At 40.6% G+C, this 16033-nt stretch overlaps 1 protein-coding gene and 1 pseudogene across 3 annotated transcripts; both read right to left on the reverse strand.

The window, feature by feature from the left end:
- Nucleotides 1-521: 521 nt before the first annotated feature.
- On the reverse strand, nt 522-7177 carry LOC106038312 (putative 2-hydroxyacid dehydrogenase SE_1879; annotated as a pseudogene).
- Nucleotides 7178-7510: 333 nt separating this feature from the next.
- Nucleotides 7511-15097, reverse strand: LOC106038368 (probable 2-ketogluconate reductase). Of its 3 annotated transcripts, XM_013184845.3 has the most exons (7): nt 14603-14738; nt 13859-14103; nt 11291-11675; nt 10038-10209; nt 9046-9224; nt 8164-8260; nt 7511-7763 (listed from the first exon to the last, which is right to left on the reverse strand). In XM_013184845.3, exons 2-7 carry the CDS (start codon nt 14054-14056, stop codon nt 7607-7609), a joined length of 1188 nt encoding a protein of 395 aa, XP_013040299.2. In that variant the 5' UTR covers nt 14057-14103; nt 14603-14738; the 3' UTR covers nt 7511-7606. The 3 variants fall into 3 exon arrangements, with proteins under 3 accessions (XP_013040299.2, XP_013040298.3, XP_013040297.3); XM_013184844.3 differs by lacking the exon at nt 13859-14103 and having other exon boundaries at nt 9046-9221; nt 14603-15097; XM_013184843.3 differs by lacking the exon at nt 13859-14103 and having other exon boundaries at nt 14603-15097.
- Between the last annotated feature and the right edge of the window lie 936 nt (nt 15098-16033).

Consider the following 16033-nt stretch of genomic DNA (forward strand, 5'->3'; position numbering starts at 1 on the left):
CTAAGTAGATTTAATTTTTAGAGTACCTTATAGACCTCTATAAAGTGTGATAAGCTGAATTACATAGTGTTGCAGTATGCTGTTAGTTTTCCATTATAGAAAGGGATCTGTTTTACCAGCATTGTGACAAAGTTCTCTGAAATTCATAATGAAATTCATCATGAAATTCATAATACATAATGGTTATGTAGAGAGAAGTATTGCACAGCCTGTGAACTTCATTCCTTGTTTCATCTATTATTAAATATTGCCATTGGTTTCCATGTAATACTGCAGGGCAAGCTGATGCCTGCAGTATTAATAAGGTATGTGCATAATAATTGTTTCTTAAGGTAAGACTTTTGAAGTTTTGTGTTAACCTAAGAGACTTTTACCTAATATGATGTAATACATTTCCTAGCTGGGATGTGTTGCCTGGCTTAAGCATGAAATTGGATAAGGATATACATTTCTCATACGTTTAAAGTAGTGTTATATGTGACCAGGATTTATAGGACAAAAAAAAAAAAATCACGTGAGTTTGTTGTTTCAGGCAAGGCCAACTCAAGCAATACATTTGTTTTCACTGACTGTAAGTCATCGTGAAGTTACCACTAACCTGTCTGCTTGCTGTAGATAAGGCCTGCTTTCCAATAAGTTATGTTACCTATGGTTTGTTGTCCAAAGGAGGAGGAGTCTTGTTTTGGCTTTTAGCACTGTATTTAACTACAAAGATAATTTAATATAATTTTACAAGTCTCACATCCACAGATCCTGACCACCTGGTGTTCAAGTAGTCTTGGACGTTAGAAGGATCAGTTAAGAATTTATACTGTGCTCTTTTGCCCAAGACCAGAAACAGATTTTTGCCACAAGATAGCAATTATGTCAGAAGAGAGGACTAAGCCCTGCTGGCACGTTAACCTTACACAGTGGTCTTAACTGTACTTATGCAGCTCAGGTAATGGGCAGCAATGTCCTGGGCGTACTAGCATAACAAGACCAAAATCCCCTCACCCCAAAACCCAGCCAGCAGAGTTAACTCCATGAGGCACCATGCTGGTAGATGTGCCCATAGCCTCTGGGCCCAAGATATGTGCAGTACTTCAGCTTTGTACTGGGGAAACGAGCCTGTGGGGAGTGAAAATTTGGGACAATACAGCAGGTCTAAGAAGGGGTGGTGATTCAAGCCCCTTCCACACATTCATGGTATGTTACATCTTCAGAAAAAAGAATTGAGATAAACACTGATGTAGTTTTAAAAAGTGATTTTGTGGATTGGTTTACTGCTCCAGTGTCACACAAGTTCCCTCCTGTTGTTTCCTGGTGCCTACGCTTCCCTTTGGCCTGTTATCAGTCCCAGCATCTGGGCTGTCTCCCATTCTTATGCACAGCACTTTTACACAAAAGCTAGGAGTGTAGGGGCTGTCTCTGCCAGACCCCTGCCTCTGGGCATCTAGTGGGGCTCACTCAGTGTTTCAGAGAAATTAACACAGATGACAACCTGGGCGGTGATTCTGGGCAGGTGATGTCCAAAGCTGTGGCTCCAATAATATCAGTCTGCAGAACTATCACCAGTGCCCCTTTGTCAACTACAGCACCTAATTTGGAGTAACAGTCTCTCTGATTGCTATTTTCAGGTAATGATCTGAGACAGAAAAGAGAGTAGAAAGGGAGAGAAAGAAATTTTCACCATGTCCGATCTGTCTGAAGTACATGCAGCAGCTGTGTGGTTCATGCAGCATGGTGCTGCACGTACCACAGCAGGAGCTGGCTCCCTTTTTGTACTCAGGCCAGTGAACTGTTCTTGCTATTACCTTGGCTGATGTTAATGAGAGTAACTGTGGGTTTCATCAGGTCAATCTCTCCTTTCCCAATCAGCTTGTGTGTCTGAGGTGTCAGACTCACCACCACCATTGCAAAATCTGCCTGCTGGAGCAAATCAACTATCTTCTTACAGTAAATGGCACCAACATCCTGCTGTTCCTGCTCTTTCCTGATGGGAAACAAAGGATCACACTGCAACACCTACAACCCGAAGGACCTGATTATCCCATTCATGAAACAAACCGGTGGCAGATTAAAGTGTGTTTAGTGTCAGCTGGCTGTTTAGGCCTTTCTTCTGCAAGGTAGCAAGTCCTGCTGCAGGGAATGGGTTGCATGCTTGCCTCTCAGCCACTGTGGTGCAGGGTCCATTGGCTTATTTTAGTGTCTGTAAGTGGACTGAAGCTAAGCACTGCGAAGGATGTCAGCACGTGGTCCGTTCTCCAGGATCCTCTGTGGGAAAGGTGCGCCTCACAGGATGCAGTAATCACTCAAAACAGAGTTGTCAGGTTCACGAGAGTTCATCCATGGGACCTCTGAATGTGCTGGTGGTCCTCATCCCATTGCCATCATCCAGCAAGCCTGTCATTTGGTGATGAGTGGAATCAGCAAGGAAATTTTTTGGCAATTTATGATGGGTCCTAGCTGCTCCAGGACTTTCATGAAATAAAGCATTCAACACAAAACGTTACCAAAGTAGACAGAGATTTTTAATTTGAACTTTTCACAGTAAAAAAGGGTACTTGCCACTTTTGCTGTTCTTTGTAAACTTAGCTGCCTGGACTTTGGGAACTAAGGAAGCAATGATAGGAGACTGCATGTACAGTATTTTGCTCCTGATTGCAAGAGAATGACTTTGAATTATCTCACCCCTAATCTAGAAATTAAGAAAGAAGTAACATGAAGAAAATAACTTCAGTGTCGCTTAGGACCATGTATCTCATACCACATCCATTTTGTTGTTTTCTTTCAGTGTCTGGGTCAACAAACAGTGATTAAGCAGTAAAAGAACAGACTGGAATTACAGCCAGTTTTGCAGCACTCAGCACACAACCTGGAAATGTAAATGTACTTTAAAATAGGTAAGTTTCTTCTGTTGCACTGTGCACTGATAATTCATCATTACACTCTCAGGTGAATATCAAAGATCAAAACATATTAAATAGAGGGAGATAATGAAGACGAGCAGGAAAAAAAAAAGAATTTGTGCTTTATTTTCTCTTTGTGGTTTATAAAGTCTGAAAGATCACTTTATAAATTCTGAAGAACTGAAGGAGGGAGTTTTCTAGTATTTTTTTTTCCAATGTGGGTTTGCTCAGTTGTTGTTATAATTTCTGAAGTAACAGGAATTCCAAGTACGGCTAGAAATATTTGGCCTCATCCAGCCTTGTGGTTTGGTTAGAGCTAGCTAGAGCAGCAACTCTTCTGCTGCAGTCTATGTATGGAGAAAATCACTCAAAGACAGTGGTACTAGTACTGCAGCTTCTCCCTTCAATCAGGGAGGAATAAAGTTGTCGCAGGGTAGGTCACGATCTGTAGCATTAAATATTTGCTCTTCTTCTTGGCTGCACCCAGCCTGATTGCAGATGTCTTAAGTTGTATATGGGAAGCTTTTTCAACTTTACATCAGAGTCCTTTGCCAAATCTCTAACAAAGTTCAGATTTTGATGTAATCTCCCCTAAAATTCCTTTTAGTGCTTTAGACCTAGAAGAATATTGACCTGTTCTGCATCAGTACTACGAAATAATTATTGCCAATAACACTGCGGAGGTTGGAAACATTCTGAAGAGAATAACACCAGATGTTGGTCATGCTATTTAGAATAAGAACAGTTTTCCTGTTCAGCTCTGCCACTCTTCTTTGAGAGGGAAATGTGACTTCTTTAAAAATCACTTCTCAGTAATTTCCATAGATTATCTGTTAAAATTGCAAAATTGTGGATGGTTACACAAACAGAAAATAAACTTATATACACAAAGAAACAGAGCTTATTAGCCTGCTACTAAGGTGAAACGCTTCTGATGTTTCAGTCTTCCAACATTGCCAGCTCTTCTAAAACGTAAAAAAGTGTGTATATATATATATATATATATATATATGCCGCAGGATAAAAACTCAGTCATGCCAGCGGAGAGTTATTAGAAATGCTGCCAGGGATAGTTTACGGAAATGGAAACAAGTCATTAATCTCCACTATAACCTGTCTCCTTCTTCTGAGGTAGAAAAAGATCTGAGGGGAGACAAGTATCTCTCCTTTGAATTTCTATGAATCCTGTGGGGTAGAGGAGGCAAATCAAAGGCAGGTAAATTTAATAGGATAAATCTGAAGGATCCATTCCTGAAGCAGAAGACATTCTAACCAAGCCAAGGATAGGTCTATCTGGGAAAACAGCAATTAAAAAAAAAAAAGAAGAAAGAAAAAAAAAATAAATAAATGAAACTGGAAAGGATGCTACTAGCAGAAACCGGAGCAGCCTGCCTTGTCAATCCCTGATGCCCTTTAAATTACTCAGTTCCAGCCTCTAAGATCAAGCCCTGTCCACAAATGAAAAAGTCATATTTGAGTATAACATGATAAGATTCTGCTCAAGTATTTTCAACCCAGGCTGGTGACCTGTGAAAAATGAACCTCTTTGATTTTATTTATACCTGGCTGAAATATGTGTTTGTGTATAAAGTATCAATTTTGATATATTTTTGATATGTAAAATATAGGAAGTGCTGGAGTTGCCATCCTTGGAGGTATTTAAGAGTAATATGCACGTGACACTTAGGCATGTGGTTTAGTGCTGGACTTGGTAGCGTGCGGTGATGGTTGGACTTGATCTCATGGGTGTTTTCCAACCTAAATGATTCTATGATATCAAAATACAAATTATTCTGTTTGCTAACCCAACATACTTAATTTTTACATTTTATTGCACTATGAATAGCTCCAGATAAACAACTCCACTGAAGTCAAATTAATAGTATGTAAATCTTGTATGATGTCTAGAAGCTACAAAAGAACTGAAATGTTACCTCCCATTAGTCTTGTAGCAGATGTCAGCAACAAAGCTATCCCTATATCTCCTGTGCTGCTAGATACAGCACATGGAGCATTAGCCATTTTCATATCAAAACTACCTACAAGTTTCAGATCCAGGTGATCCATTCCTACTCCCAAATCTGCAACCACTTTTCAGTTTGGCATGCTCTGGTGGAGGTCTTGGTCAATGACTGGTTTGTGCCACCACAATCAATTGCTTGGACCTTTTTACTCATATGCTTTCTGTTTTCAAGAAATTTCTTCATGGTGATGAGGTAGAAACGTTTTTTTTCAGAAACTCCATGGGACCATGCAAGTATCCCAAGTATTCCACAAATTTCATTTACCAAAAATCCAGAGAGCTCTCCTCCTTCCAAAATCTGCACAAAGAAGAAAGACAGAGTATCAGAAGAATTACACATAATTATTTCCATACATTTTAAAGAATCATCATTTTCTTATCCTGTTTTATGACAACTATGACAAGAGACCTTATAAACCACATATTTGAATAGAGAGGTAAAGGAGCCGAGAAAAGAAAGCATCTCCTTTACGTATACTATCAATTATATACACCTGAGACAGAGAACAAGATAAAGGATGTTGATTCTGTAGGTCTTAGCTAGCATGATTGTATGTTGTGTAATTGTATGTAAAAGACTGTATGCATAGATAATGGAACCAGCAAGAACTGGCTTGACTGCTGAAGTCTGTCAAAGAAAGGAAGGGTCAGGAGTTTAGCAGCAAGGAAGACTTCTGGCCTTCATCAAAAGACCACCAGAGTATGCCACACGACCACCCAAGGACTCCAGTATGCATGCAAATAGGAGCAGGAACCTATGTTAATGATTCTTTGGAGACCTGATGAATATGCAAGAGCCTTACAGGAAATGAGATGAATATGTATTTGTCCCACTAATATAAGCACACTGCCAGTAACCCTTGGTGTGTGTGTGTTAGGCGGAGTGATCCCCCACACACCACGCACCCTAATGAAGACTACCTGCTTCATAACTTTGGTTATTGAGTTTTCACTGCAGCACAACAAACATACGAGCAAAATAAACGAAACAAAACAAAATAAAAAACAACACCCCAGTATTCACATAGTGAAGTCTGAACAAGTTCTGTCGCTTAGGGGCTGTAAAGTTTTATACCACTGTCACAAGGGTCAAAACATGCAGTTATTTCTGATTAATTACTGAGTTTCAGACCATAAGTATTCTGGTGTATAAATCTCCTTTCCTACCCTTGTGAGATCACAAATTACTCTGTCTAAATATCTTACGTTGAACCAAATCTTAAAATTCCTGAAAATAAATTCAGTTTCTGAAAATAAATTGCATGGGTTTGTTGTGAACTTTGTGCTACGGGTTAATTTTTAAATGCTTTATTGCAGAGATTTTTGCAGCCTCCTGTCCTGAAGAGACACCAGTGACTTCTTAACTGCAGTGCTTTCTCTTGAGGCTATCAGAAATTAACAATATAATAGTTGCTTAGGCAAGCGTTTTCAAACAAGGACTTAAGCACTTGAATTAAAAAGTGTGTTTTCTTTTTCCCCCTCAGGAATCAGTGACCATCTGTTTAAGGGTTCAAGGCAGTCTGTGAATAGACAGCTGTTTAAAAAAAATACACCATTTTCAGTCACCATTGATTTTCCATAGCAATTCAGTAGAGCTGGCGGTGGGGAGAGGGCAGGGCACTGTTCAAGGACTCAAAATCTTGGAATCCCCTATAGCAACGCTGGTGGGGAGAGGGCAGGGCACTGTTCAAGGACTGAAAATCTTGGAATCCCCTATAGCAATGCCGGCTGTTGCCGTGTTAGCAGTATTTCACTATTTGCATGTGAATGTCTTGCTCTTAGCCTGTCTAAAGTTACTGTGCTAAATCTTCATTTTACCATCACATCAAGAAGCCTGACCATAGTCCAGAATAATGGAAATTCTTCACAGTTGTATGGAGGTTACAAATATTTTACTGAATTTTCTAGTTTTATTGCTTGCTGATAGGAAAGAGAATGCAAGAAAAAAGCCTTTGGCTGGAAGTTAGCTCTGATCACAAATTTTGCCTTAGGCTGTGCCCCCATCCACTTGATTTCACTGCTAGAACTACCACTGTCTCATGCTCATTAAAGAAAAAAAGCATAATTTCTGTCTGCAAAGAGGAACTAAATTTCTTGGGATTTACTCTGGTTTTCAAGGGATCCTGTCAGGTAAATCAAAGATATTTTTTCAATGGTTGGCTTCGCTTTGATTTAACATGTAGGTGAGGCAGAGTTCTTCTTACAGTAGAAAACCTTAGGAGTAAAATAATTTCAAAGGAGGCTGCTTTGTTGAGTGTTCTGACATCCAAATAGAATATTGAAATATTGGCTAAAAAGAGTTTCAGGATATGGTAACATTTCTGTAGGGCATTGATGCTCAATTCACCTTAAATATATTTGAGAGTTTCACACTAACTGCTCAATGCACTTGCTTATCATTATTGTACTTGCAAGTACTAGGAACAGCACACGGATATTCATTGAAATAATGAAGATATCAGAGTGCATAACTGCTCAGTTTAAAACCTTCAAACAAAACCCTTTTATCAATTTTTTATTTTTCAGAATTGTAAATGACAATGCAGGGTAAGTCGAGTGAGATGACAGCTTTGCAGTATCATGACAACATCAGGAGTGCAGAAACAGTTACTTTTTTAAAGCTTAACAGTGGTACTGTAGGAAATAGCGCCTTCTTATAGATAAGAGATTTAGCAGTGTCATCTGGCCCGCATCATTTGGGAAACACTTCACTTGGAATGGGTTGACCATTGAGAACAGCCAGCATATTTGCTATTGCTTCTTCTGCCATCATCTGGATGGCTTGGACTGTTGCAGTTCCAATGTGAGGGGTTATAATGATGTTATTTAATTTTAACAAAGGATGATCTCTGCAAGAAACAGAACAAACAGAATGCATTACACATGGAATTTACGCTGTTGCTATTACATGCCAGTTGTTAAGAACCAAACCTCAGGAAACAGTAATGGCATGTTGAGGTAAAGGTGCCACATACACAGGACTGGCAGAAAACTGTGGGAAGCTCGCTACCCATTTATTCTTCCTCTGTATTGCTGTTGTTGTTGTCTTGCTTGCCAGTCAGGTTGGCAAAGAACTTCTAGATTTGGGAAGGGGGCATAGTTTGTCATTTACTTGTGATTGTGCAAGATAAATTGAGGTTCTGCTCTTAAACAGTGAGAGACTCCCCATAGAGATCAAGATTATGAGCACACTTTTGCTCACAGTTTAAAACATTTCAGATTAACAGAGTGGAAAACAGGTTTCTCTACCTTGGCAGAGGCTCAGGGTATGTCACGTCCAGAGCAGCAGCCCTAATAACGTTATTCTGGAGAGCTTCTACCAATGCGTCTTGATCAATAAGTGCACCTGTATTGAAATAATATCTATCATGACAAGTTAATGAACACATTTTTACCTGGCAGTGGGAAAAGGTCTCAAGGCTCTGGTGAGAAAAATTAAAGGATCTTCATTTTGTTAGAAACTAGAATGTCTGTCTAATAACCATTAACCAAAGGAAACAAAATGAGATTTTATTTATTAACCTTTAATTTGAGGTGTATTATGGTCTAACGCATACGTTTTTTCCTGGGATGTGAGAGATTTCAGCCTTTTCCTCATTTTGAGGCTGACTTCCTGTATTATTATAGAATAATACTCCCTGTGTTATTATATGTAGAAAATAACTTAATTCATTTTAGCTTTTCACTCTTTTATCTCTGTTTTGTTTACTGATTTATAGTCTCTCCAGGTCTGCTCTTACATACACTCATTCGGTACCAACAGATCTGTAATCCCATGTCAGGTTTCTTTTCTACATAGCTGCTCCAGTAGAAGCTTATGTTTTTCTTTGTACCCCATTCATCATTCAACTTTTCATGAAGAATAATGTATTTCCACTACAAAAAAAGATGTCTTCAAGTTAAGGCTACAGAGATGCAGAACATCTGCCGGACATTTCCATATTCCATAGGACCTTTGAACATATGGTATCTGAATTATGCTAAGTCATTAATTTGTAGATTGCCAGCTATTTTGTGACTCAAACAACACAGGGATATCACAGACTGAGGCTCGAGTGCAGAATGCCAACATGATCAGGTAAAACACAACCTTAACTATGGAGCCATAACCCATTCTGGTAGATATCCTACCTCGGCCAATGTTTATAAGAGTGGCTGTGGGTTTCATCAGCCCCAGCTCCTTTTTCCCAATCATTTTGTGATTCTCAGGAGTCAGGTTCACAACCAGCATAACAAAGTCAGATTGCTGCAGCAAGTCTTCCATCTTCTCACAGTAGTGGGCACCAACTGCCTGTTCCTCCTCCTTTCTTCTGAAGGAAAAATGCATACCCAATTCGACACAAATATTTTGAATCGGCTTTAACAATCAATCAGTCCTAACAGAGAACTTGAGCAGCCTAAACTTTAAGAGGTCTGAAGTCAGGATAAATGAAAAGACATTGATAGGAACAGACGGCAGAAGCGAGGAAAGGATGTGGCCTAGGAAGACCAACAGGACTGAGGAGTGGTAGGACACTGGTGGAGTTACATAAATGTGAAATCAAAGCACATAGGTGATATTAGGTATAAGAGACTGGATATGCAGAAGGCCCCTGTTTCTTTCTCTCCTGCTTCTGTGCCTATACAGTCGCTGTAGACTCTCTCCTTGCTTGACATGTCAGGTCTTGTGGTGGAAAAGGAATGAAGGTGAAGAAAAGAAAGGAAACTATAAAATTATATGAAGTTAAGATCCTTGGCATTAGCATGGTGACTGAACTGTCTGGGCTGAGGAAAGGGGCGACAGCCTGGAGGACTGGCTGGGCCAGGGATGTTGCCGGGAGCCTGTGAGAAAATTTTGTAGGACAGGGTCTGGTTTGCTTGAGCTACATCTTTAAAATGGTTAGCACAACCCTTGCTCCAGAAGTACCAATAACCAACTAGAGAGGAGCGAGCACAAAGGTGAGGAGGAGCTGCTTCCCAGCAGGAGCAGCAGGGAACCAAAGTGAGGATGTGGAGGCATGGTGATACTTCCTCATGTGGCTTACAACTGTCACAAATGACTAGGAAGAGCAGGGACACAGACCAGAGCTTCCATCACTGCCCCCAGACTAATTTAATTACACACAGTAAATAAACATTTTTACCTCTGCTTCCTGTTGTGGTACAGGATCTTCATTTCAAAGGCTCTGGCTCTCTGAGCCACTTTATACCCAATTCTGCCCATCCCGATGATCCCAAGAGTCGCCCTGGTAACTTCAACTCCCAGCCAGTCAACAGCAAAATACTTTGTGTGTGGAGAAATTGCTATCTGGGAGCCTGAATGTAAAAACACACCGAATGGGTACAAACCAATAATAAATTCAGGCTGGGAATCAGAGGAAAAGAAAAAATTTCTCACTGTCACAGCAGGGTTCAGAAGCACTGTTTAAAAAATGTCCTAACTAATTTAAAGAGGAATTGTGACCAGTTTATGGACAGGCCTGGATGGTGCCATTCTTTGCAACGGCCAAGACTGGATCCAGTGACACAGAAGGGCTTCCTGAAGGTGGTATCCCCCTGGGAGGAATTACCTCCTCAGGGAATTAACCTTTAGTGACTGGAATATTTTTCCCGAAATTCAAAAATAGCTTCTGTGTCATTTACCACCCCACAAGCTTTCACGTCACATTTTTTTAGCAGGGGCAAATCTCACCATCTATCTCCTGGATCATAAACCAAAACAGCCCTACTGCTTGACTGGGGTTGAAAGTACGCTGCAGATTCCAGCTCTGCCAGGGATCTCTGTGAGTTTTTATACGTCAGACTTGAGGTTCAGCAAGATGCAACAGTGGTAAAACATCAAGGGAAAAGAGGAGTTACTTCATACTGAGGTATGCAGCAATGATAACAGAAATTCTGAGTCCCTCAAGACAGAGGCAATCGCATCTCTGTTGTCTCTCTTTCTTGTCTCTACTGACACCTTCCTTCCCCAAAGGGCATTACACAACAAGGGCATGGGGAGAAAGGATCTACATTTAAGCACGTAACTTAAGGTTGGTGGTACAGTTTGGAATAACATTATCAAAAGGATTATCAGCTGTTTCACTAATGATGCTGGTGCTGCTCTCAAAATAAAGCCCATTGGTTTAGACAAACTCTTCACAGAAGAAGGAAAAAATGAAGAGCTATACTCATTCCTGCTCTAGAGATGTAATTGAAACAACAGTCTTACTCTTGTCACTATTGCCTTAAAAAGAAGTGGGACATGAGAAAAGAAGAGGCCTCTGAAAACAGAGTCCTCAGAAAGTTTTTTCTTGTAAAAGCATCCCCAATATCGATTCTGACAGATCATCTGTAACATAGGAATGTGAGATATGCCAAAGAAATACATAAGATCCAGGAAGATTTAAAATATTACCTTCAACTAGTCTTCTGGCAGAGGCCAGCATCAAGGCCATTCCAATGTCTGCTGTAGAGTCAGCAACGGCATGCGGGGTATTGGTGACTTTCACACCAAAGTTAGAAATCATTTTCAAGTTTAAATGATCCACTCCAACCCCAGAGTTTCCAATTACCTTTAAATTAGGCAAACTTTCTAGAAGTTCCTGGTCAACAGTTGGCCTGCACTCAGACACAAAAACGGATTGGATTTTTTTGCTCATTTCTTTTTTGTTTTCAAGAAATTCCTTCATGGTGATAAGGCAAAAGTGTTTTTTCAAAAGCGCTACAATGTTTTCTTGAACACCATATGTTCCTCCAATATCCAGAATCAAAAGACCCGGCAACTCCTTTTCTGACATGGCCTACAACAGAGGAATAGGAGAAATACGCTGTTGTTTAGTAGAACATCCTTAAAACAGTGATGGTGTATCGATCATTTAAATTCACATCTGTAAAACAGGAAAGTAATGGAACCTAATACTCCTTTAATAATACAGAATAAATCCACTATCACTTGATATTAGCATGCTCTTACATTAGAAATGTTCCAGTATCTTCATTAAGTGCTGGGTTAGGCCGTAACACCAAGGAATATCCAGCCCCTTGGATCTAAATCCAGTTTAATTCCTACAAGGTGCTCTTAAATAGTTTCGTTTTAGTCCTGAATTCATACTGGTTTCATACAAATCTGGTAGCTTCTCAATCTTATTCACAAATTTATTATATAAACAGTGGTATAAAACTTCTGCTAGAAAGTTGCTGAAAGTTTCCTGTCTATTGATTACAGCCGGTGAAGCTGTAGGTAGTGTAGGGAGGCACTGGGGCTCAGACAGGTCTGACAAACATCTGTCTTGAATGGTTCAGGTCTAAAAAATTTGCACAATGAAGAATCATCCTTGGACAACTGCTACACTGCTTGCCTTCAGTGTTTTAAATATCTTCACCTGAACCTACCTCCTGTAAAATTTAGCATTAAAAGTCAATCTTTTGCACACCCGTGCCTACATGCTGAACCACTGGGGAAGAGCACTAAAGGTGACAGTGTAAGTCCCACCGATAACACAGTCCTTCATACTAGAAATTTTCCCATGCCCAGGAATTTTTGAGACCAGTCTTGCCTGCAACAGACCATGCAAATACATTGTATCCTGCAATAACTCAGAGGCTCCACAAATAGCTACACACCTAATTAGAAGAGAGAAACTGCAGCCCTTATTGACAAAAACATTAGCTGAAGATTTGCTACATATCTTAACAATATTCATGTCTGATTTCCTATGATTGTTTGTTGTGCTCCACCCATTTTAGGTCTCTGTCCCATACACTGCATCCTAGATTTGCATTAGGAAACCTGACATCATGCTAAGTGAAACCAGGCCTATTATCCACTGCAGTATTCTGATTAATTTTGGACATCCTGTGCTAGGCAGAAATTTCCTGGTGCTCCAGTCTTCTTAGACAAATCATCAGAGAGTAACCAGAATCCAATCCTGTGACAAAAACCATATTGGAAGTTTCTGTCAAGCTGTGTTTTCCCTTGTCCTCAGCAAACTCAGACTTATCCCAAATGCATCTATTAAATGCTTACAATCTCAGTAACAGTCATAAGGTTTCATCCTAGCCCTGACTGGTTGCATCAGTTCCAGTATGCTGCTATGCATGGGCTAGTTGGCCTCTATGTTAGGACAGCTCTACAGCTCACCACAGTTTCTCTGAGAACAATAACTGGTTCTGAACAACAGCAAACAAAGCAATGAGATGAATAGTGCAACCATACAGCAAAGAAATATTGAGATCTTAAATATATCTCATCTATTTCTTGCCAACTGAAGCCTGCCCTACATGGTTGTGAAAATTGTGCAAATTTTCCCAGTTGTAGTCTGTATATTTCTTAGAGTATCACGCAACATGGTCTTAGAAGGATAAATTAGATTAATTCTCCAGAAATTATCCATAAAATAAAAGACAAGATTTAATGTTATATTGTGACAGCGTTATCCAGCTTCATGATGCTACTGCAGCAACTTAATCAGACTGGATTGCAACTAAATCTTCTGCAGTTAAATCATGGAAAACTATTTAGGTACTGGACATGATCACTTGGCTGGCAGATGCCAGTAGGTCAGGATTGTATTACACCATTTGCTTTCATCGCCATTTCCTCCTCTGGTACAATACACCACTCGTGATGGTCATAGTCAAACCCACATTTATTTTAGAAGCACTTTCTAAACTTTGGAAAAATTTAGACTCATGGGGAAGCCACCGTACAGCACACCAAGAGCTGATTTAGCTTTAAACAAACCATCTTGTCCACACAAAACAGGTTAAGTCACATATAATTACTCTGCTCATTACTGTGGATATGCTGAGTAAGCCACAGTTTCAGCCACATTTGATGTGCACAGGAACAGACTGCAGCCTTGGTTCAAGAACTGGGCTTCTGCAAGTACCAAGTACAATATTAAAAAAATATATTGATAGCAGTACTGTAAATACATTTAAAGAAATCTTGCAGAGGGAAAGGGGCTCTCCAGATACTAACCTTGGTCTGAGGAGCACTTAGTGTTCTTCCTCCAGCACTACCTGCACCTGTCTTGTACCTCTGTCTGTATCCCACACTTCTGTGAGAGCGATGTCCATGTGAAGCAATAACTGGATGAATACCTTTATAAGCCAATTTTGGCTGGCCAGACATCAGGTGAATAGATTTTAACAGATTGAATGCTTTGCTCCTGAGCATAATTATTCAGATATTGGATGTCTTGTCCAGTGTGCTAAATGTAACACCTGTTAAGCATATGACAATTTTGGTTTTGGACTAGTATCATCTGCAGTAGTGCTGACATTTTTTTTTTAAGCTGTCTCTCCACTCATTTTCTATTTACATAAAATTGTCTGCTTTCATGTATCTATACATCCATAACCACATATAACATATTGTTATAATGTATGTGCACTGGTATCAAGTTCAGGTCTTTGCAATGCAGAAAAAAAAAACTCTGAATATGTGACTGATTGAGACAAATAGGCAAATAAACAGGACTACTTGTAGTTATTAACGTCAGTGTCACTGTTTTCCTAAGCTAGCCTTATTTCTTTTGTGGAGCTTGACTTGCTACTTACTTTCAGATTCATTGACACTGCTGTATGACTTTGGATTCAGCCAACTCGTAGCAAAATAAACGTCCACACTTTTTCCTATTTCCGCTTTAAATTGAAATTAATAGTGGATTTCACCCAGAATAAATTCCTCCCACTTACTTATCTACAGAAGAAAACTAATTACCTCGATAACAACCAAAGAATTAATCTGGACCGGTTCCTTTCTGACGATGTTTTCCTTACAGATAAATCTCGCGGCTCCTGGGGGAAGCAAACCCGAGCAGTTTCCTGGTACTCGCAACGCACAGCCTCTGTTCCCCTCCGCGGCCTCCGTGCCGGGGCCAACAGCTGCGTGCAGTTCCTTTCTGCCAGCAGGGGCACGTCCTCCCGCGGAAACTTCAGCCCCTGGCTGCTGCACGCGCTTGCTTAACTCTTTCTCTGCCTGGTTTTGTCTGGAGGATGTATATGTATCTGGTAAAGCCTCTGAACGCTTCCAGAGAAAACCACGGCATGCGGCGGAAAACTGACACAGCGTGGCACGCGCTTGCTTCTCCGCTTGATCACCGCTTGCTTCTTTGAGGCCATATGGAACAAGAGTGCCTTTATCTGAAATGAACCTAACTTCTCCTCTCAGTTTTGAAACTAAATTTTCTAGAAAGGACATCCCATGTGATACTGTAGAACAAGCACTTTTTGGTACAGTTTTTTTGGGGGAGAGTTTTGCAATTCTGTGGAAAATAATTTGGTGTAAATTCCACCTACCCTTCTAGGACTATTCTCCAAAGCACTAGTTCAGGTTTGTGTGGATTGTGTTGAAAATATGCGTTTAGTTTCTCCTTGCCTGCTGCAAGCTAACCTTTTGAAAGAGTGCATATATATATGACTTTCAGGAAGCAAAAAGATAGGCCTGAGATGCCTTATCTCAAAGATCAACTCAGTTCTTTTGAAACCTAATGCTGGCAATGCAATTGTCCTGGTTTCACTACTGATAACTTCAACAGAAATATTTACCCAGTATGTTCAGGTACCAACCTTTTGGTTGTGGGAGGCTGTGGTGGTTTTACTCAGCTGGGCAGCCATGCTCCGCCACAACCATTCTCTCACTCCCGCTCCTCAAAGGGAGAGGGGGAGAAAATATGATGGAAAGGGCTCAAGGGTTGAGATAAGGACAGGGAGATCACTCAACAACTATTGTCATGGGCAAAACAGACTCAGCATAGGGAGATTAATATAATTTATTACCTAATATTAACAAACTAGAGCACTGAGAAATAAACAACAACACCAAAAAACTAGAAACACCTTCCACCCATCCACCCTCTTCTACGTCCTCCCCCTGAGTGGCACAGGGGAATGTGGAATGGGGGCTGCGGTCAGTCTGTGACATTTTGTCTCCAACGCGCCTTTATCAGTATGTATCAGTACAGGCTGGGGGATGACCTGCTGGAGAAGAGCTCCGCAGAGAAGGACCTGGGGGTCCTGGTCGATGACGGGTTGGCCATGAGCCAGCAGTGTGCCCTGGTGGCCAAGAAGGCCAATGGGCTCCTGGGATGCATTAAAAGGAGCGTGGCCAGCAGGTCAAGGGAGGTGATCCTCCCCCTCTACTCTGCCCTGG

The sequence above is a fragment of the Anser cygnoides genome, chromosome 2 (assembly GCF_040182565.1).
Source record: "Anser cygnoides isolate HZ-2024a breed goose chromosome 2, Taihu_goose_T2T_genome, whole genome shotgun sequence".
NCBI classification, from domain to species: Eukaryota; Metazoa; Chordata; class Aves; order Anseriformes; family Anatidae; genus Anser; species Anser cygnoides.

What these genes read in the sequence shown, in the direction of transcription:
- LOC106038368 (XM_013184843.3), bottom strand. Translation starts at nt 15,082, where the DNA reads ATGTCCTTTCTAGAAAATTTAGTTTCAAAACTGAGAGGAGAAGTTAGG. An exon ending in TGCCAGAAGACTAGTTGAAG is followed by an intron (nt 10,210 to 11,290) that starts GTAATATTTTAA and finishes TTTTACATTCAG; the next exon opens with GCTCCCAGATAGCAATTTCT. An exon ending in TACCCTGAGCCTCTGCCAAG is followed by an intron (nt 7,764 to 8,163) that starts GTAGAGAAACCT and finishes TGTTTCTTGCAG; the next exon opens with AGATCATCCTTTGTTAAAAT.